Source organism: Rhamphochromis longiceps, linkage group LG1, assembly GCF_057381845.1.
Source record: "Rhamphochromis longiceps isolate RC_006_pf linkage group LG1, R_longiceps_female_GT1.1, whole genome shotgun sequence".
Lineage (NCBI taxonomy): Eukaryota > Metazoa > Chordata > Actinopteri > Cichliformes > Cichlidae > Rhamphochromis > Rhamphochromis longiceps.
In genome coordinates this window covers 4,874,479-4,900,690 of record NC_140557.1, presented here as the reverse complement: position 1 = coordinate 4,900,690, position 26,212 = coordinate 4,874,479, and the positions used below count along the sequence as shown (strand labels likewise).

Sequence of the window (26,212 nt, the reverse complement as noted above, 5' to 3'; positions counted from 1 at the left end):
CCTTGGAAATTAAGTCATCTTCCAGGAAAGGAGCTTTCATGACAACTCCACCGTTTCAATATATTAGTTATTATTTTCCTGAGAAACGAGTTACGACAAATGGCGTGTACGCAGCCAACAAGGGGTCTGTTTTCAATCAGGTGCTTGTGGATTGTAAACCCACGGAGCTGGTGTTCTTTTATGAGACTGAGAACAGTTAAAAGGGTTTGAGGGTTGGTCAGGTGTTTAAAGAGCCTCTGGGCCCACACAAAACATTAGCTGCGGCAGCAGTTAGATATTAACTGAGTCTTAACCTTTATGAGATTTGTCTTGTAGATGCTAGTATTTAAACTGATCGTGTTATTGGCTGCAGCTCCTCTCTCATTATTTATTATATGGGTATTTTGATATTATTTAATCAGCTTTTCCAGTACTTTTTCACTGTGCAGGTGCTGTGTGTTCAATTGAATTTATTGAACTTTCAGCAGCAAGTAGGGCTCCATTTCCTCCCATCCATTTCAGATCTTCTTTTTTCTGGCGTTGGTTTATACATAGTGCAGCTCTGCAAAGATAAGTAATTACGTGTTTCCATGGGAGAGGCCAGAAAAGGTGTCCAGTGTTGATAGCATTGACTAGTGAAGAGAGCTGCAGATATTATACTGAGTGGGGCAGGGGACATGCAGGCTTTACTTTAAAGAAGCCTCAGTTTCACCTCCAGAAATGTTGCTCTGCTGTTTTGACGTCTGACATTGAACTGAAGCATTAGGGCTCACAGCAGCTGTAGATAGCAAACTTGATCTGGGGTGTTTGCAGAGCTGAAAAAACACACAGATGTGAATATTTCTTGCTTGTGGGATCTTTCATTTGCTTTGTAGTCCACACAGCAGACCACTGCACCCCCCCTCCCTCCCCAAGTACTCAGATCAGTCTATGAATAGCTCCTGTCTTGGACTCTTAAGTGTGTGCGACACTGACCAGTCATTACACACTCTGAAATCTGACTGGCTGGACATATGCTACACATGGTCAAGCAGTTATATTTGTACTCTTGGGTTTCATCGCAGACGTTAATGTCTGTCTTCATGGGTTTCATTAACGTCATGAGACATTATTATTCATTGTCCAAAATTAACCAGTTCTTAATCAGCTTCAAAAATAGAAATTACCTGATCAGAGCAAATGCAGACAAAAAGCAATAAATATATATTCATGGTTAGATTAATGCATGTGGTTATATCAAGGTTTGTTGATTTTGAGCTGTAATTATCATTTATTCAAATTTCTCTCTATCACTCCTCCCCAGCTTGGCCTGAAAGTTAATTGCAAGGTTGTAATATTATAATACAGTCGTCTTTATTTCTTCATTTTTAGCCGAGGACAGTGTGGCTTTATGCGTGGAAACATTTGTCTGTCGGTCAGCTTTCGTCCAAATTCAAATAAATTATATGACATTGGTTTTCTCTGCTATTATTCTGCACAGACAAAATTGCTCCCTGAATGAGTAGGAGTAATTCGGAGCACACCAGTTCCACTCTTTTCTCTATGGAGTCCTGTTCATTAAAGGAAAAAAGGTGCTGTCATTCTTCAGGAAAAGTTTCTTTCTTTTGTCCACTTCACAGCAGAAGGTCTCGACATAAAGAGAGCCAGCACACTGAGCAGTTCTCAGTAATGAAACTCCCACACTGAGATCTGCTCTAATATGGTTAATTCTGTAGGAAAGGAGCTGTCCGACCAGACAAACGGTTGAGCATCCAGTTGGATTCAGCCCTGTTCTGTCTCACTCACCAACACATCTCCAGTGTGTTCTGTTCTGTGCCGCGCCGTGCTGTCTGCGAGTGTGTCCTGCATGAAGGACAAAACTAGCAGTGCTTGCCAGAAAGAAGCAGCACCCAGCATTTTACTGTTATAGCATCCAGGACAAGCAGGGCTACTGACTCACCAGTTATGAATGAGTCGAGGGGCTGCTGGTTAAACTCTGTCTGCTGCTTGTTTGCAGTAGATATGAGTGTTCACTAACCAAAGTGTCATGAAGGGTAAAAATATGCATTTTCTTTTTCTTTGTTTTGTGTCACTGACGTGACGAACAAACACCACAGTTCTTTATTAAAGTGCATCTCATGGCAGACTGATCAACAGAGAGACTGCAGTGAGGGAACATGATAAAACCAGCAGAGCAGAGACTGACTATTATTAACCTGCTAGTGTTCTGCTATTGTTAGTTTATTGTACATTCTGGACTAATTATCCTGCAGAGCTCAGTTTGCTTGGCATAGAGGACAAAAAAGCAACAGTGTATGTGACCTCAGCTGGGGTGACTGCATGGATGACTTGAGAAAATATTTCTTATTGTGTCTTTTTGCATGTTCTCTGAATAGAATTGTTTTTAAAGCTAAGGATGTGATATGAAGCTTTTCCCCTCCTGCACTCCTGTCATCGATTTACTTCGCAGTCATTGTATTTCCTTGAGTCTCAGCTAGGAGCGAGTTCTTAAAACTAACTGAAAAGATAAGAAACTAAGCCAAACTTTCGTACTGTGTCCCCTCAGGGCCGCTGGTTCTGGCGTGTGCGTAGGAACAGGGTTCTGGATAACTACCCCATGCCAATCGGTCACTTTTGGAGGGGTCTCCCTGGCGACATTGATGCTGCATATGAGAGACATGATGGCAGGTTCGTCTTCTTTAAAGGTAAGCAGATAATACTGGTGCACATACCGATGGATGCATGCTTCCTATTCTGTAAATGATGACTATGATGACTTGTCTTTCACACTCATGCTGTTACTATTCTTACATGTATTCTCTTTTTGTAAAGGATTTATGTCACCTTGATACCAAATATGAGAAGTCAAATGGGATTAATTCAGTTTATTGCTTAGTAACTGTAAAGAAAAATGCATATTAGTGGATGTAAGCTTGCAGTTTTCAGCCTCCAACAATCAGTGGAAACAGCGGAGATGACTGATTAGATTTTGGTAAAAAGAGGTCAAAGGTCAGGGTCCCTTTGACCGCACATCCATCCCAATCACGAATGTGCTAATGAATGACTGGAGGAATTTATTTATTTATTTAATTTGGCACAACCATTCACTTAGACTCAAGGCTGAACTGATCAGATTGTAGAGGTCAAAGGTTAAGGTCAAAATTCATAATAAAAGAATTCATGCATTGGGCATTTATAACAAGGCATCCAGGCTTGAGAAAGTAATTCCAGGTTATGCAGTTTAAAAAATAAAAAGATAAAAGTTAGATAAAGAAGATAAGCGATGTGAGATAAACACATCTGTATCTAGTGTGTAGGTCCAGGTGTTATCATAAATCAGTCTGTCTTGCTAATGTCAAAGTTGAAATATTCTATTTGTTTCACCTTTATAGATCAGGTATTTACTTTTTCTGGACATATGGACCATAAATATATCTCACATAAACATGTGCACTCTCGTGCATAGAAAACAAAAAAACCCTCACATCTGGTTTCTTTTTTACAACCCGAGTACAGTTTCAATCCATCATATGAGCAGTAAAACTGACTGCAGCTTTTTCTATCTTCTACAGATAATGTTGAAGATATCCTTAGTCCCACTTCCTTAAGAAAGCAACAGTACATAATGTGTTCACCATGCTGAGTATTAATCTTTTTTAGAACAGCTCATTATTTTGGCACAGACTCTGAGAGCAGCTTGTCTTTTACAACAGCGAATAAAGTTGAATGAAAAAAGAAGAACTCGGCTGCTTGATTCTGGGTGCTTCGGGCTTTCAGGCAGCTGTTGATAATGAGGAGAATGATGTCATCGGCAAGACTCTGCATGACATTTGGCGAGAAGCCATTAAGCAAAGGAAGAGTGAGACAAAGGAAGAGGAAAGAGGGAGGGAAGAAAGGAAACTGGCAGAGTATAAGATTAAGGGGGACAAGCACAACAATAGGATGCCTATTATGAACACCTGTATTTAAACCCATCGCATCAGTCAATGCATTTACTTTCTCTGGTGGTGACTAAAGCAATCACTCATCACTGTTGTGCACAAGTTCTTGCAGACTTGTGAAATAGAGTTTTCAATCATGGGCCAAGAAACAAGCACAGCTTCAGGCACAACCAGCTGATCTTAAGACAAGCCCACATCAGCTGATACCATTCAACACCTCCAAGTTCCAAACCTCATATTGCCTGCGCTCTTTATGGTGCATCTGCAAGCCACTTCTCAACCCACCTCAACTCAATCCTAAGTTTTCATGATACTTTGACTCAGTGACATATCTTTGTGATTAATGAGCAATATTATGTGCTACTACTTTGAATTGAAATACTAAAACAGGTTTCACTTAAATTGTGTGTCAATGCTGATGAATTTTGTGGCTCCAGCTAAGACATGTTTTGTTATAAACTCTGGATTATAGTAGTCTCGACCGTTGTAGCTACAAATAATGGCCCAAAAAGATTTTCTTCCTTTGGTGATTTTGGGATCTGAAATGTGGTTTTGAGTAATAGTTATGGCAACTGTTTTAATTCAGACACCAAATATTAACACTGTACATGTTTTTACATTAGCAATAAACTGAACTGTTTTTTGTTTATTATTTTATATCCAAACTAGAAACTAGAAGCACAGAAAAGCCAGCCTGACAAATCAAACTAAAGCACAATGGAGACAGTAAAGAAACCCTGACACACAGTCTAGAGATCTGCTCATGCAGAAAAATTGCTGTTTCTACCGCTCCACCAGCCCTTCAATCAACCTGTAAGGCTCCTGGGTATATTTTTTCATCACTGCCCAATTTCTACATTCGAGCTCATCGCTTAAGCCAAAACACAAAGTCTTACGATATTCTGCTGTTGTACAAATATCCTGCATCTGTGCATTCTCTGAAATACAGTAATACATGGATGAATTGATGTTTGTATTGTACTGATTTACTGTAGTGCGGTAAAGTAAATCTTTACTGTAAGCCAGTTGCACAGCTGTTGTGTTACCCAGAGGTTTCCCTGCTGCTCTGGTTCAAAACAAGGCCAGCTGTAATAGAAACAACATTCATCCCTGTAGAAAAAGATTTCCAGGGGAAAAAAAGGCATCGGATTTTTATGTCACTGAAGTGCTCTGGCATTGCCTTGAAAAGCTGTGGAGTAAGTCATGGGATTTTACATGAGGGCTGTGCACCGCAGGAACCCTGGGAAGCATTGCGTCAACCTCTTGTACTATCCAGATGCTGAGTGTAGAGCTTTCTTTTTAAATGAGGAGCAAGGGGCCAGAAGTGGGTGGATGGATGGGCGGGTGAGGGAAAGGCAGAATGAAGCCAAAAGGAGATGTAATGGTGAAACACAGTCCCCCTGTCAGATACTGTGAGAAACAATAAAACGTTGCCTTCAGCAACAAAATGTGCTTTAGCCTGACATGAGACAAGCCACTCCTTGTGCATAATTACAGGCCAAACCCAAACTCTGTAGTCAGGGATGTCGTACTCACATCTGCTGAGTTTTTTTTTGATTGCTTGCCAATAATCCATTATTGCATTCTTATTATTTACAAGTGTGTGTAAATGCTGGCTTGGTTTGTGGGACTGTTCTTATCCGTAATTGCTAGCAAATTAAACATGTGTGCACGAGCATTCTCGAAGGTTTATGATGTGTGGGTAACCATATATATGTCATATACAATGTGATTGTGTGTGGTAACATTTTCCATATAAGGGTAAGAGTGGATAGGGGAATGCTCCAATGTATACATCAGAAAGCATCACATAAAATTTCTCTCCTCTCCTCAGGAAACAGATTCTGGCTTTTCAGAGAGGCTAACCTGGAACCAGGCTACCCACTTGAGCTAGTCGATTATGGTAGAGATATTCCCTACGACCGAATAGATACAGCCATCTGGTGGGAGCCATCCGGCTACACTTACTTCTTTCAAGGAGACAGGTAATATAGCCCTATACTCTGTCTGAGTGACACTGAACTGTGAGTATATTGCATTAAAAGGATATCAGTAGTTTGGTTGCTTTTGGCAAGTTCTTGCAGGGTCACTTGACAAATCAAATGTTTAATCTAAGGAGTGTTAAACACAATAGGGTCATGTTTATCACTGTGTAGCATCTCCTTTGTTTAACAACAGTCCACAAATGTGTGGGAACCGACGTTTACAGACTCATGAGAGACCGCTTGCTGAAATTTTCAGAGAGGAATATCGTCCCACTCTTGTGTGACGTGGGATATGAGCTGCTCAACAGTCCTGGGCCTTCTGTGTTGTACTGTTGGTTTCATGATGTGCCAAACGTTTTTAGCTGGTGACTGCAGGCAGCCCAGTTCAACACCCAGACACTTCTACTACAAAACCTCCCTTTGTAAGAGATGCAGTATGCAGTTTAACATTGTCTTCTTGAAATATATAATTTCTTCCCTTAAAAAACAAAAAAAGGGCATCTGGTGGGAACATTTGTTTCTGTAAAAACTGTAGAAAACTTTCAGTGCTAATGGTGCCTTTTGATGCCTTTAGAGGCTCTCCTGGTACACAGTCATGTTACCAATCTGTTGTCCGTTAGCCTAATTAGTTGCTTCACCTGTTTTTTCTTAGTCCTACTTGCATTTCCAGCCCTTTGTTGCTCTCGCTGCATTTTTTCCGAGATATATTAATGTCCTCAAATTCAAAATTTGCTTTTTCATGAAACAGTGAAATGTGTCAATTTAAGAATTTGATACTTTGTGTTCTGTTGTTAATAAAATTAGTGTTTATGAGCAAATTATTGCATTCTGTTTTTATTGAGGGCAGCAATGTCTTGAAAAACCTAGTGATCAACTTGCACTCGTCCCAGCTACAAAGGTCAACAGCAATTTGTTGATTGGTCCAGCTTTGTTCCAGACTGGAATATCTCACCAGTTAGATGCTAAATTGCTACGACATCTAGTACAGACCGTCATGCTCCATAAATGATGAATCTTACTCATTTTGGCAGTCCACAGACTTTTCCTCTGTCACTATCATGATATCAGTATCATGATTGTAGTGAATTCACTCTCATCCTGGCTGATGTGAGATGGATTTCAGACATTGACTCCCTAGATTTTATGACCAAATACCAGCAGAAATAAAACTGTAAGAACAGCCTTTTTTTCACTCATCTGTTTTTATTCTATATAGAATAAAAATCTACTCCTTTTGGAAATCATGTTTCAGTTACTCAGAAGCCATCCATAAACCTTGTTGTGAGCTGATTGATGTAGGAACTATTTTTAACTGAACTACAGCCCGTAACCGTACCACTGTGCAGAAAAGCTCATGTCAAACATACTTTATTTTCACTACCATGAAGTGAGTGGTTTGACTTTGGTGCATGAAAATACACGCCCTGAAGGTTTATGTGTACAGAACGCTCACAGCATATTAACTCACAGAACTACAAGTATTCTGTGGAAGCGGTACTGTGATATGCACTCTGTGCAGACCCAGCATGTAGTGTACTGAGGAAGACGTCTGCTCTGTTCTTGTTTAGACAGTTGATAAACAGTATCAACCTTCTCCCGCTTTCTGTCTTCAGGTACTGGCGCTTCAACGAGCAGTCTCGCTCAGCTGACAGAGGCTACCCGAAGTCAATCAGTGTCTGGGGAACGTCAGTGCCCTCTAATCCCAAGGGGGCCTTCCTCAGCGATGATGGAGGTGAGCGGTGTGGTTTCTGTGTATGTGTTTGTGTTTGGAAAGGGGAGAAGAGGGTTTGTGGCAGACTGAGACATGCCTGAAACAAAGAATCAGGGTGTGGTCAGTCATCAGGAGATGGGGGAGGGTGTGGGTGTGATTTTGAACTGACATGTGAAATGCTTCTGGCTTTACTGTGCATTACTGTGATTCAGTGTCTTGACTCCTAGGGACGCAAATTTATAGTTTATGAGTTTCATGTAATTGAATTATTTTGAATTCTATTCTTGTCAATTTGAATTATTTTTTGCTCACTATTTGTTTAACTTGGTAGCTGACTTCTATTAAGAGTTGTTGTGCACACTCTTGTTGAGATAATTTATGAAATCACTGATTTCATAAAACGTGCTGTCTTTAGTGGCTGTTCTTCAGTTGAATGGTGTTCAAAAGCAACATCAATTCATAAATAATAGATGAAAACTAGACCAAAACTGCATACTTTTATAGCATACAGTTTGTACTTCCACCTCTTTGTTGATTAAGAGAGTGCAAACAGGGATTCTTCATCTGATTGCCTCATTGAAGTCCCTCAGCTTGTTAGTTTTATTGATTTTAATACTATAATAATCCAAAAAAGGTGATTTTGAGCTTTGCTATGATTGGATTTATTGAACATTCTGGGTGGGGAGTTCTTTTTCTTTGCAGATATGTTAGAAATAAGCAATTATTGGACTGACAGTAGCCACTTGAGTAATTTTAATTGCCTCAACTGAACACAGAGAGAATTTAGAGTAAAATATTGAAGTTATTAAAGCAACAGTTTGACTTTTTGATAAATATATTAATCTTATTTTTTTGCCAAGAGGCTCAATATAATTTAGATTTTTTTTTTAAATGATCATGTTAGCGTAGCTCAGTATAAACCTTCAAATTATGGAGAAACCACCTACTTCTCTCTAATGGGGAACAAATACAGACTGTTATTCTCTCTAAGATGTACAAATATCTTGTTTAATCACGTACAGCTGTCAGTTATCTGGTAACTCTTTAAAGATCTCTCAAAAACTCTAATTATTCTTTTAGTCATGCTTTAACATTCTTTGTGGGCTCATGTTTTCTCCATTTATATTTCAGCATACACCTACTTCTATAAGGGTTCCAAGTACTGGAAGTTTGACAACCACCGTATGAAAAGCGAACCGGGCTATCCAAAATCCATCCTGAGAGATTTCATGGGCTGCAGCGTGGACCTGGATCCCGACAGAGACACGGACACAGACTCGGGCCGCAAATACCCAGACGTAAGCCGCCCGCCATTTAACCCCGACGCAGGACGTGACGGCGACAAGGGCAAAGACCGGGACGGAACAGATCGCGGGGGAACGGACAAAGACAAAGGCTCAGACGGTGACAAAGATCAAGACTCTCGCGAGGGACGTGAGGAGAAGACCAATGAGGTGGATGTGGTACTGAAGGTGGACGACAGCCAAGAGCGGACCATGAGCATCCTGATGGTAACCATCCCACTGGTCCTGGTGCTGTGCATCCTGGGACTGATCTATGCCATCATCAACACGCTGCAGAGCAAAGGGGCACCACGCCTGCTGGTGCACTGCAAACGCTCACTTCAGGACTGGGTCTGACCCCTGATGTTAGGTCTTTGAACGCTGAACTTGATTTAAACCTTAGATGCCCCCTCCTCCTCTAATCTAGCCCTCTTCCCAGTGATCCATCTGTCTCCAGTCTCTGTGCTCAGTGGCTCCTGCAGCTCTGTGGTAGTAGATCCATGCAAATACTGTAATGATACATACACACAAACTAGACGCGAGCGTAACTTATGTCTTACATTTTCAAACACACACACAGACACACACCTCTCTAACCTCCTCCTGTCTCCCATGGTGCTCTACAATGCAGTGACTGTAGTCTATTTATATGAGAGAAGTTTGCACATAGTTTTGTTCTTTTTGTTTTGGTTCATTTTATGTGAATTTTTTGTTGTTGTTGTTATTATTACTTCTAAAGCAGGAAGGCCGGTCTATTCTCTCTCACATCTCTGCTCCGCCCTCCTCCTTCCCCTAATCTCCGTAGGGGCTTTTTCCTCGCTAATAACCTGACATCAGCTTATGCTATCTCAGTTGCCACAAAAGGAAGAAATTTAAAGCATTAAAAAGATTTGTTGACAGGCCACAGTGCTTCAAGTGGGGTCCAGAAGGGTTCTTTCCTTCCTCTCATCAGCTCCGTGTTTCTTGTCTTTCCTTTTCTCTGCAGGAGAATCTGTGAAGAGGTGTTTTGGGACCTGCAACGAGCTCAGATATTATTCTCTTTGACTCTTGTTGATGGTGATTAGGGTGTGATTGTAAGTCTGAAGGTTAATTCAGAGTTCAGATTGTTAGTCAGAGGAGGGCAGGTTTGTTTTTAAACCATTAAATCTTATTGTTGCAGTCTCTCCTATTTATGTTAATAATAACTCTGTATTCACTGTGAGATCTGAGAAGGTTACATGTATATCAGTCAAACAGGGTTTAAACAAACAAGATAATAAAGCCAGAGCTGTGCGGCTATTACATACTTTTAATTTCTTGTAACCTTCTGGTGAACATATTATTTATTTAGACAATGCAAAGTAGTGAAAAAAGACATTTTGCTAGGTATATGATACAGTAGCCTAAGACTGACAATTGGCTGTTTAACTTCATTGACAAACAAATCGATGCACTCTGCAGACACCCAGTGTTGCTCTGTCTATGTCTATATCCACTTTTGTCTCCGGAAAAGATTTAGTTTTCCAGTCCGGCAGCTATAAAAGCTTTTAAGCTTTTCAACCTCACTCATGTTTTTTATGCCAGTAGACAGAATTAACTAGCAACACAGTCACATAATTCTATAGATAATTCTAGATAGAAACACTGGCACTGCAAATAAATTAACCCTTTAAGGTCAGATGACTAATGCCTTCCATATCTTGTGTTCACACTGATGGACAGTAGGTCTGCCTTCTTTCTTTCCCTTATTTGGAAGCTTGTCTTGTTAAAGAGCTCTCTGGCTGAAAGGATAAATAGACTATAAAGGGGACCTCTTCCTTTAGTTCTCAACTGTGGGGCTAATTCTCAGAGATCCTCTTTTATGTCAAAAATAAGACCTGTCCTTTGTGCCGTGAAGGAGACGGACTAATAGTTAATGAACAAAGTCAGCTCACTGTGAAATAACACAGGAGGGAGAGCATCTGGGTGTGCGAGAGACATAAAAGGGGGAAACAAAGCTAAGGCTGTTACAGAGCATTCACGGAGTGCAGCTCGTCTACCATGCAGTACATAATGCATCTTTTACTGCTAGTATTTTTTAAAGAGACTTCTGGGATGATATGCAGTCTTACTGTAAGCACCAGGGTGGGCTCAGGCCATGAGGGCTTATGTGAACACAGACTAATCCTCCTCATCAAATAACAGCAGGTGTGCGCAAATGCCGTTAACCTCTAAACTAAACTTTGACCTTACTGAGTCAAAACAGTCGGCTTTCGTTTCATCTCTCAAGAAGGCATGCACAGAAAATTGCCTCTTTATTACACGGAGTTCTCAGTCTTTGTCAGTGCATTCAGACACACACTGGAAAATTGGTGTAAAACGGTGACTACGCTGATAAAGAGTCATGAAAGGCTAAAACCCAGGTGTGGTGACCTTTTAAAGTCAACATTTTTCTTAATGGCAGCAATTTATCTCATCGTGATGAGTTTATGCCTGAAGATAAGGCATAAAATGAGTGTGTGAGTGAAAGTGTTTAGAAGTTTGATTTCAGACATAAATTGGAGGAAGGTTTATCTGAAGTAGCATTTAGAACTAAGCTGCCACTCTGACCTGGGGGGTGGGGGGTTGGCTCAGCTCACCCAGCTCAGGTTACACAAATGGGGAGGGTATCGAGAGTCTGAATTTCTTGCAGCTGAGAAAAGGAAAGGGGGAAGGAGGACTGAGGGAACACGCCTGACCTCGGCTCCCTGAGCTTGCAAAGTTTAGATCTCAGGAATAAGGAAGGGTGGAAAGAAGGAGGAGACAAAGAGAAGAGGGAGAGAGAGTTGGCAACAACCCATGTGACCCAGATTCCCTTGCAAGTTCAGCAGCAGTGCTGGCCAAAGAGGAAACTTTCGCTTAGAGTAGGTGACAGGCCTCGTTTAAGAAAGCTTGCCAAAGTGTTTCACTTGTAGTTTTGTATAAGCACATGCATGCTTTAGAGCCTCCTTATTGGCAGAATTCATACTTATTTTCCATGGATCCAGTGCTCATGTCAGTGCAGGTGCAAAGCCATTTCTGCCTCGGTGCCTTTTAATAAAGCCCACATTTCCACAGGTGAAGAATAAAATATTCTAAAAGATTTTAAATAGTAGTTGGGGTCATTTCTGTGTTGCGGATAATATGGCAGACAGTCATGGGAGAATTTTTCTGTAGAGCATTGTCATATCCAAAACAATGTTTGGTGCCAGCTTTTTGCAGTTCTTGTCATTTTTTGGCTGAAATACATTAAACTTCTAAACTGGACACCAGCACTCTGTCCATGGATAAAGGTGTAAGTGCATTGGCCTAACCTGATACTGCTGTTCTGCTAGGCCTCCCACTAAGAGAAGATAGAGCAAAGTGAGACACCTAAGTAGTCAGACCTGAAGTTAACAGGATACCCATACTGAAAGGAGGAAAAGGAAGAGCAAACTCAGCCGTCACCAGAAGTCTGGAGATTGATCTGAGGCAGGTCGATAGCAGTTGCCAGGAAACGGTGTCCCGTGTCCATCCCTCATCTCCTCATCATGAAGCTTTTGTGGGGAAGGAGGGGTTGGCGCACGCAGCTAATCAGCTTTAAAAGCACTCCCTCCCCCTCTCCTCTACTGTCCTGCTCTTCCATTTGGTCCTTCAGGCACATCAATGAGCATTCAGACAGCCCAGCGTCTGGACAGGCTCAGAAAGTGCCTACTCATTGCGCTAGACACCCAGTTGTTTATGGAGTTCTTCTTTATTAAGCCTCCTATTCTCCTCTATAACCTCCAAACAGAGAGCCCACAGGGAGTTAACCACTTCAAAGCTAAAGTAACCACTTCAAAAGTCTGAAAGAGAGGTCCAGTGCACCTGAGTTTGCCTCACGCAGAAACACAGTTTTGGTGATTCAGCAGTTTGAGCGATTTTCTGTGAGGGGACACTGGCGGGTTTAATACAGTTTATTTGTCTCAGGACACCAAGCAGAAGAGAAGTATTGAAAGGTTAGGAAAGAGATCTGTAAGATTGATTGATGCCTGTTTGTGTGCATGTAGAGGTGTTGAGTTAATCAGCCCTCCTCTCTATAAGCTAGGCCTGTGTTCTGACTGTAAATCTCCCACACGCCACGTCTCTCCACGCTCGGCCCAGCCCTCAAAGCCCGAGGGGATCATAATAAAAACAATGGCCTTCTCTCTCACTCTCTTTGTCCTCCCCCTATTTTCTGTCTCTCTAATACATACACACTAACACATTATTGTCACACACAACAAAGCTTGCTAGTAGATCCACCTACTTGTTCAGCAACTTTTAACACGATTTGCTTTGATTTTTGTTGATGTCACATTCAGATTCAAAGCTTGCAAAAGCTGAAGTTCATTTTGAAGTGCATACCCTTAATGCAAATTTTAGGTAAGGTTAGGATATGCTGATCTCAGTCTGAGCTTTCATCTCTCTCAGGATGTGTTTCTGTAAAGACTGCACGTTAAGCATTTCTCATTCAACCCTGATGTTTTGTTCTTTTTAATGAACGTCTGTTAAAATCTCCACAATCGGTCTGAAGCCAGGTTGTATTGTAGCCGTGTCTTCTCTCTCCACACAGTGTGCTTTTTAGCTTGCAGCTTCCCACTGTCACAGTGTATCTCTGCACTGCCTAATCACTGCAAGCTTCAAAAAGTCGTTGCATCAGCCCTGTGCAAAACCCAAACTCTAGGAGAAAAAACAGATTAATAAATAACGAACTAAAAAAGATTAAAACAAAATCTGTTGGACTTGACAGACTGTTTTCCTGTTTCAGTTTGTCTTGGGTTAACTTTGTGGCTTACAGTGACCCCAGCCAAGGGGATTGTGGGTTGTCCAGATGCTTCTCTCTTTTCCCAGAGTGCATCTCAGCTTGCTCTCTGAGCCCATCCACTCTGAAACCACTCATCTGAAATCACCACTCGGCAAACCCGACCGCTCAGCTCGGGAATGAAACAAAAACAGCACCTGACAAATGACTTTCAGCATCCGTCTGCAGCGGATCAGCTCTCGTCGTGCTTCAAACAGACACTGAAACTGTTGAGTAACTTAGGAAAACTGTTTCCATCCACTAACTGCAGCTACTATAGAGAAGAGTATATTTTGAAGGATTCAGTCACTTCTGTGCTGACCATCGATAATGAACCATGGCATCTCACAGCATCTCTTTTCATTACTGCCGGAGTAATGTTTCAGTGATTTTCTGAAAAAAAGAAAGAAAAAAAAAAAACAAACAGAAAAAAAAAACCTTCAACCCTGCGTGGGACTAGATGGAAAAAAAAACTCTGTTTGTCTTTGATCATTTGTCTTATTTTGATTTGATTTGTGCATATTTTTCTCTCCAAACTTGATTTGTTTCTGTTAATAACATTCCAATTATTTTAATTTTGGGGGGTTTGGTTGTGTTTTTATTTTCTTTAGAAAATGTAAGATTTTATACATTTGTGTTGTGTGTTCACCTCTAGTAGAGTGTGTTAACAAGCCATGCTGGACATGTACACATTAAAATTTTCCTCTGAAAATATACAAATTTGTGTCTTTGTTCAGTTTGTGTAGTGACTGCGGCAGCACAACCTACAATCCTGCACAACTGCATACAGTACACACACCCTCTACTTTCTTCCTGCGGTGAGGTCACTGTCCATAGGGCCTTGCTTCCTGTCTCACACGGGACAGGCAGCACAACGGCCTTATGGACCCAGGGAAGGGAGGATGAGAGAGGGGAGGGGGGCATGGCAGATTGCCAGGAAACCATGTGAGCAAGAAGGAAGTTAGCAAGCAGTTTTTAGAGGCCTTATGAAGCAGCACAGGCAATGTTGTCATCACACAGAGAGGAAATTTCATTGTTCAAAGCACCACAACACAAACAGCAGAACTGCAGCCTGACAGCAAACTTTAATGAGATATTTCTGTGCAAGCAAGTTGTCTGCAAGACTAAATAAAGTGACACCTACTCTCATTCATGCAGGTGTAATTGCCCCAAATTCTTGCTACACTCAGAAAATAAAGCACCTTATTGTACCTTTAGGGTTACAAAAGTTTGCCACAGAAGCGGTACTCCCTAAAGGATTGCCATTGTACCTAATGGCAACTTCCAGAGCTGAAAAATAAAACCAACTGTCAAAATCTGCAGTTTCTGGCATTTGACTTGAGTCAGTCCCAACAGACTAAAACACCCAACTAAACAGTATCAAATAGCAAGTTTACGGCCTGTTACAAAGAACATTTGACCTGTATGGATAGTTTCCCACTTTATATCAAATGTGCTATCAACCTTTTGCTATCAACAGTACATTCAATGATGATTAACTTCTTTGTAACTGCTTTGATTAACAGGTGTCCCAAAACAACGAGCTGTACAATAACTTATTGACTATTTGATGGCCCATTGGGAGTTTTTTAAAGGGGAGGTTTGTACTTCAGACAGGGCTGGACCGGGACAAAAGATCAGCCCGGGCATTTTGACTAGAGACCGGCCCACCAGGTATTAAAGCCATAATGACTTTTAATGAAAACAAACGCTGTTGTGACAGTGATGCACAGTCTTGTTGGTATATATATGATTTCTGTACATTTTACATCAGATAAAAACTTTGGTTGTAAGATTCAGATAATTATTTATTAAAAGCTAGAAATTTTAAATGAGAAAAAGAAAGAAAAGTATTTATTTGTGCCCCCCTTTTCCCTACATGGACCCCTGGCAACACTTTGCTAGACCCGCCCCTGCACAGTTACCAGCTGTCAGCTACGTAGAAACAGGATCCTGGTGTTATTTGTCTCTCAGAAACAGTTCATAACTTCCCTTCAACTCATTCATGTCACCTAAAAGGTAAACCTGTTTCTCCATCACCTGTTCAGCTCTGATGATTCAGTAAGGACATCTCCTGGTTTCATCTTCATGTTTCCCTCTCACCACATATCCAAACCGACATCATGACCAGCAGCTTTTACAGCTGTGGCTCCAGCAAACATCAGCTGATACTAGAAATTAATATTAAAAAAATTCTAACAACAGCTGATCGAGCTTAAATGTGCTGCTGTTGTTTAGCGCGACATCCACTGGTTTCCTCTTTCTGGCGCAAAGTGGGCAATAAACAAACAAGAGAGAAAAGCCGATCAGCTGATCATTGATCAGTTTCATGATTGAAGTAGCAACAGGAGAGGGAGGGGAGAGAATGAGAGAAGAAGAGGCAGCTGACAGCGTAAACACACAGAATAACTCCAGCTTTGTGTCTTTTTCATTCTAGCTGAAGTTCGGGACAAACTGTGTTCCTTTTCAGCTCAATACGAACTGCATAATATTTTCTCTGAGTATGGACATTCCTTTTTTACCGGATGGTTGGCAACTCTACTAACCTAATGAATCAAGTTCACTATCAGTAACATCATAGCACCCAGTAAAAAGTCAGCACAACAAAATTAAACTACACCTAAACTTGGTTTACATCTGACCCAGACAGACTGCAGGTCATAACTTCTTACTTGAAGTTCAGTTCACCTGATACTCGGACTGGCAGCCACCTCGGGTCTCTGCTCCTCCTGCCTCCCCTTTCCCTCAACCAGCTCCGCCATATCCACCACCAAACAACTGAGTTATTTTTACATTTTACACATGGACTAGCATCTGGCCAATCCATGACTTTTCGTTGTTTATGCCGTTTGAAAAAAGAAGAAGAAGAAAAAAAAAGACAAAGGCCTATAAAAACGAAAAATCCCCATCGGCCCACCAGGCAAATGCCCGGTATGCCCGATGGCCAGTCCAGCTATGTTCGTACCCTTAACATGACATACTATTTTAACTCTTGTACTTCTAACAAACTACAAGTGTAGGAACCTTTTTGTCATAATTTTGTACCTTAATGTACAAAAAAAAGAGAACCTACTAAAACAGGTAAGTATTTATTCATTCAAACACGAATGAAGTGTTACTGAAATGGGACACTCTTCTCAATTAAAGTTTTATTTATCTCACATCTGTACATAAGAATTTAACCTGACCAATCGACATATTTGCTGTGTTAATTTCTGCACCATTGTGCTTCCAGCATACACAATAGAGCTTACAGTATGCATGAATAAACAAGAAAGCTATAAATTCTAAAAATCGAAGAGTAAATTTGAAATTTTACTAAATTTCTTCTTGGATTTGAAGTTTCTTTAGTTATTTTATCCTAAAATATTGAAGACGTGTCACGGTTGATGCTGGCCAACCGTGGGGGTGTGAGGAAGGAGGACCCAAATGCTGGACTCTTTAATGAAGACAGTGCGTTTATTTACAGTGAAGTAAATAACCAGCACACCCCGTGCGTGCTGTCCTCTTCTGCTCCACGCTCCTCCTGCAGGGAAACAACAGCCGTCAAACACAACTCCCGCGGGCCTGCACGACACTACACTAGACACACACTAACTTGGAGTGTAACTCAATGATCCCGCGTCAAGGAGCTCTCAGCTACACCCCTATGTAGCTCCCCCGACGAACCAGATCAGCTGCAGGTGTGTGAGGTCCTTAGGCGTGGCCAGCCACCTGGCAGGACACACCCACCAGGCATGAAGACTCCTGTAGACCAGTGCTCAGCACACACACACATCCACACACACGAACAAACCCACAAACCAGGAAGTCGAGGAACATCAGCACCAAAAATACATATGTCCATCACTCCTCAGGGACCCTGGGTCGCTCAGTAAGCAGTGTAAATAGGCTATTCAGCTTTCAGTACTGGGTAACGTACATGTGCATTTTCATACTTGAAAAATGACACAGATTGACGTCCTGATCGGTTAGTCAAGGAGGTGTTAGTCAAGATGTTTCAGGTGAACACTGTGTCTCATACAGTAATCCAGAGTGAAAAATCTATCCAACTGTTGGATGTAATGTTACAAATGTGTAAAGATGACATTAAATCCTAAAGGATATAACCAATAAATCACCAAAATATATATCAACATTAGTGTGTATTGTTTGCTTCCCTGTCCTATTATTCTGCACCTGTTTTTCCCTCCTTTGTTGATATAGGCTGTGTTTTCTCCTTAGTGCCATTGTCCACGTACTCAGCACTCCATAGCATAGCACAGTTTCCTCGTAATAGGCTTCTATGACCTTGTTTTCTTGTTATTATTATTATTATTATTATTATTGATTTTCTTCCTCTGTCTGTTTTTTCTGCTTTAGCATGCCAGCCAACTGACTAGTTGTGTAGCAAACCTTGAAATCCTAATGGACCTATTCTGTGACAGATGTTATTTTCCCTGGTCTCCTGAGTTGGGCAGAGTAATTTTTTTCTGTGTGAAATGTTTAAAAAAGAAAGGTCACAAATGGGTCCTTTAATTTGTGAAAATGCCAACAAATTCAGTGGAGATGAACACTAGTCTCTACTTTTAAATGGTATATCTACTGAAGTTATCAAACACTCAGACACGCCAGCAGAAAATCAAACAAAAAGTTCCTTTGCACACCCAGACCACAGTGGCTTCATTTGCAGTCATTCTGGCCGCCTGACCGATGCAAAGCTGTAACCGTGTGTGAGAATACAATGTAGTTAGATGTGACAGCCACACTCTTTTCATCGTCAGCTCGCTTCCACAAAGTCTGTGTGATGTCCGATTGCGCCTACATGAAAGCAGAGCGAGTCACTGTCAAAGTGAGGTTATAGGTTGCTCCATCTACTGCACGCTGGATCCAGCAGAACACTCTTTCTTGTGTGCTCCATGTGTCAAAGAGCAACTGTGGAAAAGACTCGGGCCTGATTCATGTGTAAAATCAACTCATTTCAATGCTGAGTGAAATATCTGGCTCTCTAGCTGGTTGTAAGGTCCCTTTTGGTTTTGGAGCATTTTTGATGCATGTTGATCACTGCCTTTAAAAAACAAGGTTGTGGGCAAAGCAAGCTGAAACATATTTTAAAAAATGTGAATAATTTAGTAAGACATCACTTTGTAAACAAGCAGCTTTATTTGTGCATGTCCCGTGTGTACATCATATTTGAGTGTGGCTTGCTTTCTGCTGTGTTTACATGCTTTTAATGCTTTCCTGCTGCGTACATAAAGTCCAAGGATTGCTTGTTAAATCTGTCTGCCACAGTTATCACCTGGTACACCCTGCGGAGTGTCGTAATTACTTACAGTCATCTCTTTCTGCCAGGTGGAAATGTAACTTTCCTTCAGGCCCATGAGACACACATGCTTAAAGGACAGGAACTTAATCAGTAACAGCTACAGTTACTGGCTCTGCTGCAGGAGTCTGACGGTGGTGCCACCTGTTTAAGAGGACTTTTACTGGCATACACCTGTTGGGCATCCTGATCACATTGGCTCATCTGTGTGTCACTGGGCTTTAACAGATTCAAATGTAGTTTATAATTTCAATTATATATTATTTTCCTTAAAGAAAAGGAACATCGATGCTAAAGCAAACTTTTCACAGGGAAAAAAAGCACATTTTCAGCAGCATGACAGGTAAGTGTTTTTTAAGCTTATGCGTAAGTTCCGTGAGGAAGATCTGTAATCACTCTGCCTGCTTTCCTGGGTGTTGGGCTACTTTTCTTTTCTTTACATCACTAACACTTTCCCAAGTTGTCAGTCTCAATACTAACATGTAGTCCAATCACCTTCTCACCTGCCTTGTTTGAGCCGATCAGCCTCTGCTTCGCATGGTTTAAATCTATGCTCTCTGCCATTCACCCTTTCCAACTCTCTTTTATGAAACCCACCTCCTCCTCATCTTCCCCTCAGACACCTCAGCCCGAGCTCTACTTAAGCCTCAGTCTTCATCTTCACCACCACCAGCGTCTAGACTCTGGAGGGGGATTCGGTTCTGCCATGATGGGTCATCGGAGTCTAATCGCCAAACACATTAATTTCTCTACCTCATTAAATCATGTTCAGTTTTCAAAGTGATGTCTCCTTGTTGGAATCTCATCTGTCAGAAGTTTACTGAAGTTTATTGAAGCAACTGTTGTTAAGAGTTGGCACTGTAAAAATAAAACTGAATTGAACTTAAATCTAGGTTTTAGGTGTTTTTACTGGCAGGTGGATGCGGATACAGAGAGCTTTAGCCTCTCACCTCCTCTAAATCGAGTTGCTGAGCTGGACTTCTTGAAGGCTTGCCAGAGTTTTTAAAGGGGGACCTATCATGTCTACTATGCCCAGTTATATTTTTGCATTCTTTTCATTTATTTTCCAGTTTAAAATAATCTTTGTTAATTTGTCATAGATCTTAGTGCAGCCTCTGAGTGTAACCGCAGTCTGTAATGAGCAGGTTTAGCTCCACTTCCTTTTAGGGCCACACTCTCTTTGAGCCAGCTGTCCTCCTATTGGCTGCCCCTCTTAAACAGAATTCTTTAGTAGCAGGTGGGTTGGGCTTCTGACGTGCCATCCTGTCTTCTGATATCCACTCACTGACATGTCACTGATGATGCTTTAGTGTCATGGTCCTAAGGGTTTTCTGATAATTTTGGAGTTATTTGTATTTTTATTGAATATATTTGTGTCTATGATGATCTTAAGGTTTCAGAGTCATTTCAGTTTTGAATTTAGTTAATTACTATATACTTTTATTTCTTTTCTTCACATTTATCTGCACATTTCTTCACATTTATCCCAGGAAAGAAAAATCCTACTATACTCACATACAGCCCTTGTTGTAAAGTATTGTGAAGAAATGTAATATGGGTGTGTAATGCACTAAAAATCCAAAGAACAATGTACTTTGGCTTATTTCTTTAGGTGTGACATAACTTATTTAGATTAGCTGATTAAATAAGATGAAACTTTAATGAGGCTGGGGTAAATCTGCTGCGGTATGAGATACAGCAGGGGAAGATAAGAGCAGACTGGATGAGCGTCCATAAATTAAGTAAAGCCATTTAAGCAGGCTACAACAAAAGCATCAGGCATGTACAGTATGCAACCATATTAGGAAAACTCCCCCAATAAAATACATTAAGAGAAACACGAGATAGAAAAACACAGCATATGCAATTTCAAGCTAAATGAAGCCGAAAAGAGTTGTATTCATTTTGTTATGCCGAGAGCTTTTTCAGAACATCCACAAAGGATCTATGTGCATGGATGTGTGATGTAGCAAAAAATGCTTCAGCACAAGAACAGCTTCCACTCCTGCCCTCTGTCACATCTCCTTCCCTTCTTCTCCTTTGATGTTTAACGGTGAAGTAATGTTGAGGTAACATCTGGAGCTGTGATACATCTCTGTGTAGTGTGTTTTGGTGCTGGCTTCACCGCAGGAAAAGGGTACAGAGATTCTGCCAACATTTTGGTCAGTGTGCTCCTGATGCTTGTAAAGCTCTGGTGGAGCGTGAGGTGCAGCTCATAGCTACAGTGTAGGAATGCATTTGAGTGAAAGTGTAAAACAAAAATGTGTTATCTGTTTCTTCTGTGTTGGTTTTTTGGGTTGTTGACACATGCGCAGCATTGAAACCTATCCACCAGACTTCTTCGAACTTCTTTCAGATAAACACAACTCCCTGGAGACACCTGGAGATTCCAGCTGTCACGGGCAGGTCACCATTCTATCACAGTGCCAACGCTGGCAGAGAGAGGCAATCATTAAAACTTTGAAATTACCAGTTAACCTAACATGCAGGTCAGTGTGCTGTGGAAGGAAGCCGTAGCACTCAGAAAGAACCCCATGCATGCTTTGACCTTCTTGTTCTGAGGCTACAGTGCTGCTGACTGCACTGCTAAAATGATGAAACACATTTTTGTTTTTCTTTGAATCATTTTCATTTTTAATAAAACACATTTTCTATCCAATATTCATGTTTTGCCCAACAAAGGCTGCCAACCTATGTCCACAGTGTGCTCTGCTGCCTCTCATCCTATCCCAGTCTTGTTACCATATCCTTTTATTTAATCCTTTTTTTCTCTGCCAGAAATGTTTGTAGCTGTTTTTTCTATTTATTTTTTTTAAAGTGTGTATATAATTTAAAAAAATACTGTACCAGGCCATTAAAAGGAAAACTGAGTATTTTACTCCTAATTTTACTACACATGCAGAAACTGTGGACTCCACCTGAAGGATGCTTACACAGTTGGCGTATTGCTATTTAGTGTCACGCAGATGAATCTGTGCAGTCACAAAATGAAATGAAACTTGGATTGCAATCAAACGGTGGCTCAAGCAGAACACTGGCGGAAGAGTTTAATCTTAAATGTAAACTTATTCAGGAAGCTACTTGGAAACCTATTTCAGTTGTACCTTCTATAACCTAATTATGCTATCAAACCAGTGTTTATTGCATTAAATTTAAAAAAGAAAAGCTTACTTGCCATAAGAGGATCTGTCCTGAATTATCTAAAGCTCGTGATTTTGTATGATTCCCCAAAGGAGTAGTCTGGGTTATATAATTACTGTAATTAAGCCAAAACTAGACTTTGAGCCTAAACTGAGACATTTACTCAGCATGTACCTGTGAAGGATTTTCTATTAAAGCTTTGTGCTTGACATGGTGTGGGGATTTGTCGCTTAGTTTGCTGCTGAGGGAGAACATCTGGACTCCTTCATGAGACCACATACAACACCTGGATGCGCTTATAAACAGGCAAAGAATGTGTGAATTAACATGCTCACACGCAGGTGAATGGGTATTTTAAAAGCACATTTAGCAAAGCAGAGCATGTGGTGTAATGATAGATAATTATACATTACTGATTTTTACTCCTCTATGTATGCCATTTGGGATTTTTTAGTGTAAGGCTACATTTTTCTTCACTGTCCATTACAGAACCATTTTCTCAGCTGTCATCTTCGCACAAAGAGATTATTAAACTAAATTATGACAACCAAAAAAAGATTACAGCCTGTGTTGTTGATGTGAAGTGACATAAAATGCAAGTTAGAATATGCAAAAAGTACATGAAAATCAAGAAAAAGTGAAAAACAATGAGCGTTAGAGATACTGAACATGTAGGTTTGTGTCTTGTGGTGCTGACACTGCTGCAGTTTTCCACAAGATTTCCACCGTTTGTCCATTTTCCTTTCCTGAGAGACATTTTTGACCTCATCTCCACACCAGATGAGTCCAGAAGACAGATGAGCTTCCCACAGTCTCTTGTGTTTTTAACTTTTTTTTAACCTGCACAGAATCAAAGCAGTGAAGAAGAAGAAGAAGCGAAGAAATGATGCTCACTTTAGACGACTAATTTCTTCATAATGACTTAATAGGACAATTAAACTTTGTTTAGATGAAAGAGTAAAATCTTGTGCCTTTCCCACAGGTCATTCTAGTTATTATGGACTTACATCATCGTGTCCTAGATAAACCACAATCTGTCACCCTGTAGGTTTCACTTACAGCTTTAAAAGGGGAGATATCTAACTTTCTACATTCAACTCATGCATAAAAATCCACTGGGAATTACAGCAACAGCCTTGGGAAGACTTACCTGGTCATTGCATTCTCCTGACTTTATATTACTGTCTTTATATAACTGTCAAAACTTTTTATTACATCCCGCATCAACTCTGCAGTGGCTGATGTGAAATTATGTGCAGAGATGTGCTCTGTGAAGCTGAGATTGCAAAGAGGAGCCAGATGAGGTGGTGAGAGTTGAAGCAAACCTGCTCCTGTGTTTTACTGTGATCTGAAGTTTCCCCATCTGTATAATAAAAACTGCATCTGTGTGAGGATGTGCGCAGCTGATCTCTCTTATGCATAGCATTAGGAAGTGTATGCGGATAATGTGGATGCTATCATAACAACTGGCAGGAAAGCTCATATAATTAAGGAATGCAATAAAGTTAATGAGGAAAACATCACAGGGGAGACAGCCGTATACCTGTGTGAGCGATAGTGCAGCGTGCTTGTATCAAAGAGCAGTCTTCACAATACAAGAGAGGAGTGCTGATGATGAGCAGCAACACATTTCAGTTACATCTAGGGTCTGAAACGATTCATCAAAGCAGCAGTTAGTTTGGCTTCTGTGCTCAAAGCTCATCTCTCCCCACAAATATGATGCACATAGAAATTGGGGAGTGATGAGTACACATCCTCCAGAGCCTAAAAGTGGATGCTGGGGTGGTGGAGGGTTTGAAACAGCAGGCAGCGATGCGGAGCAGCTGCACCACTGAAGTGTGAGAGGAGAGATGGGAGATTCTGCAGCTTAAATAGACTGGGTACCGTGTACAACACAGTCTGTGTGTGTGTAGGTGTGTGTCTGTGCACACTGCTCCTACATTACCAACACTGACTGAGATTTGCTGCAGGCTGGCTTTAAGTCCCAAATCGGCCATGAGTGAGTATGTCTGAACCGGTGTTCTCAAAGTGCGGCCTGCGGGCCAAGGGCAGCCCCGAGTGACGCTTTGTGCAACTTGTGAGTGAATAAAAAATAACTACGTATTTCATTCATGGTTCCCTTCATTCATTCATTCGATTCAGCAATGCAGCATTGTAGATATTCATACATACTAATCTTTCTTATTCCTCAATACAGCTTACGTTACTTTTTTTTTACCCTGAATAAATTACTAGTTTGGGAATAGTTTTGTTTAATGTATGCATACTCAGAGTCAAAAGTGGTTTAATTGGTTCAAATGATCAGAGCAGCAATTTCCAAGTAATCAAATTGCAAAGTAATAAAATAAAAGAAACAACTAAAAAAACTTTTCAATAAAGAACTTTGCATTTTGGAATCTCTTCAGTGTTGGGGTGTAGTTCTAGATCCTTACACATTCAATGCATAAGACATGAGGTGTGAGCATAGCACATAAAATATATGAGTTTCAAGTTTCCCAGTTAATGAACTGGGACACGCAGATTCATACTTGTGGCTGCTTAAAGATCTCTTAACTAAGCTGTAAAGCTGAAACACAGTGGCAGGTTTTGGAACGTATTCACTTCTCTGACAGAAACAGGAACATGAATAGCATCTTTCTGCAATGTTGCTATAAAATACATGTATTAAGATCATTGCTCACTGGAAAATACACCGGATCGTTTTCTGACCCAATATCTATCTTTTTCGTTCTCTTCTTCTGTCTTGTTATTTTTGCGGGATGTTATGGTTAATATGGCTCGATGGGTTGATTGACAGAGTTGATGCCAGTTCACTAATCAATCTCTGTTCCTCAAAACCCAACATGCATGCCGTGCAGCAGTTATAGTCACACCAGGCTGTATGTATGTGAGTGTGAGTCACACAAGTGTTTGTTTAGCTTGTTGAGTCTGAATGTAGTGCAGAAATAAGCCAATCTGCTGTCTAAATTCAGGACTTCTCGACTGACTAGACCAAAGAGTAGCAGAACACCTGCTACACTTGTTTAGTTTTCAGAGTGTTACTGATGGAGTCCTTCTGAATTAATCATATGGGACTATTATCTGTCAGTGTGGAGTTTCCAGCATATCAACAAAAAACAGGTGCTTAATCACTCACTTCAGTTTAGTTGACTTTGAACAGCAGTTAATGTGGTAGGCCCTCCACACAAATGCTTAAACAAAAAGTGCAAAGGGGTCAGATGGGGACTGGGTTATTGAGTCATCCTGGAATACACAATTAACCGAAGAGCTCCGAAAACTATCTCCATCCATAGCCTTCAGAAATGTGTTCGGACCTCTGGATTTCTGTTATTACTCTTTGTTCTTCTGTTGTCACATTAAAACAGCAGCTTCCAATACAGACTGTAAATGCATGCTAGTGTTTGTTGTAAGGGTGTGTATTTATGGCAGCTTATTCAGCTGATATTGCAGAAAACACATTGATGTGGGCACACACAGATACGGTGAGCATCTGGACACAAGATTAGTTTAATGTTTTCTGGGCAGTCTAACAACTGTTAGGGTGGCACCCAGGCAAACACACGCATACACCTTTATCTGGAAAAACACTGCCGCCCATCAGGGCAGGGACATCTGGAGTTTGACGAGTCCATGTTAGTAGGCCACACAACAGGAGTGGGAACCCCTGGTCCTGGAAAGGTATTTGAGATGCTGTCATGTTTTCCAGGCAGCTGGAGCAGGAATGGTGAGGGAAACAAACAGATGCCAAAATGGAGAAAGTAATTAAAGGAGTTTGTAAAGGAGTTTGAGAAAGTCTAATGCACCAAGGAGAAAGGAACTCTGCTTGTTTTAGAAATTTACCAGTTTTTCAAAAATTATTTTCTCTATTTTTTAACTTTCTGGTTTAGGATTAGATGGTTAGATCATTACCCACCACTCAAATACATCTACATCTCTATATATGTATGAATCAACATGTCTCCTGTCTTTCTAATATGCCATTAATATATAGTATTAATGGCATATTTCTGTCAAAATGCTAAATGTAGCACCTGCAGCTATTTTGATCACGAAAGCTTTATTGCAGAGCCACTAACTCATAAAAGAATAGTTTTGTGAAATGTTAATGTTTCTG

At 40.8% G+C, this 26,212-nt stretch overlaps 1 protein-coding gene across 1 annotated transcript in view; it reads left to right on the top strand.

Annotated features, from left to right (window-relative positions):
* Positions 1-14,375, top strand: part of mmp15b (matrix metallopeptidase 15b) — a 34,432-nt gene extending 20,057 nt beyond the window's left edge. The window contains exons 7-10 of the mRNA XM_085410999.1: positions 2,525-2,663; positions 5,734-5,884; positions 7,498-7,616; positions 8,727-14,375. Coding sequence (XP_085267125.1) covers positions 2,525-2,663; positions 5,734-5,884; positions 7,498-7,616; positions 8,727-9,235 — 918 coding nt within the window. The 3' untranslated portion in view covers positions 9,236-14,375. The remainder of the gene's footprint in view (positions 1-2,524; positions 2,664-5,733; positions 5,885-7,497; positions 7,617-8,726) is intronic.
* The last annotated feature ends 11,837 nt before the right edge of the window (positions 14,376-26,212 follow it).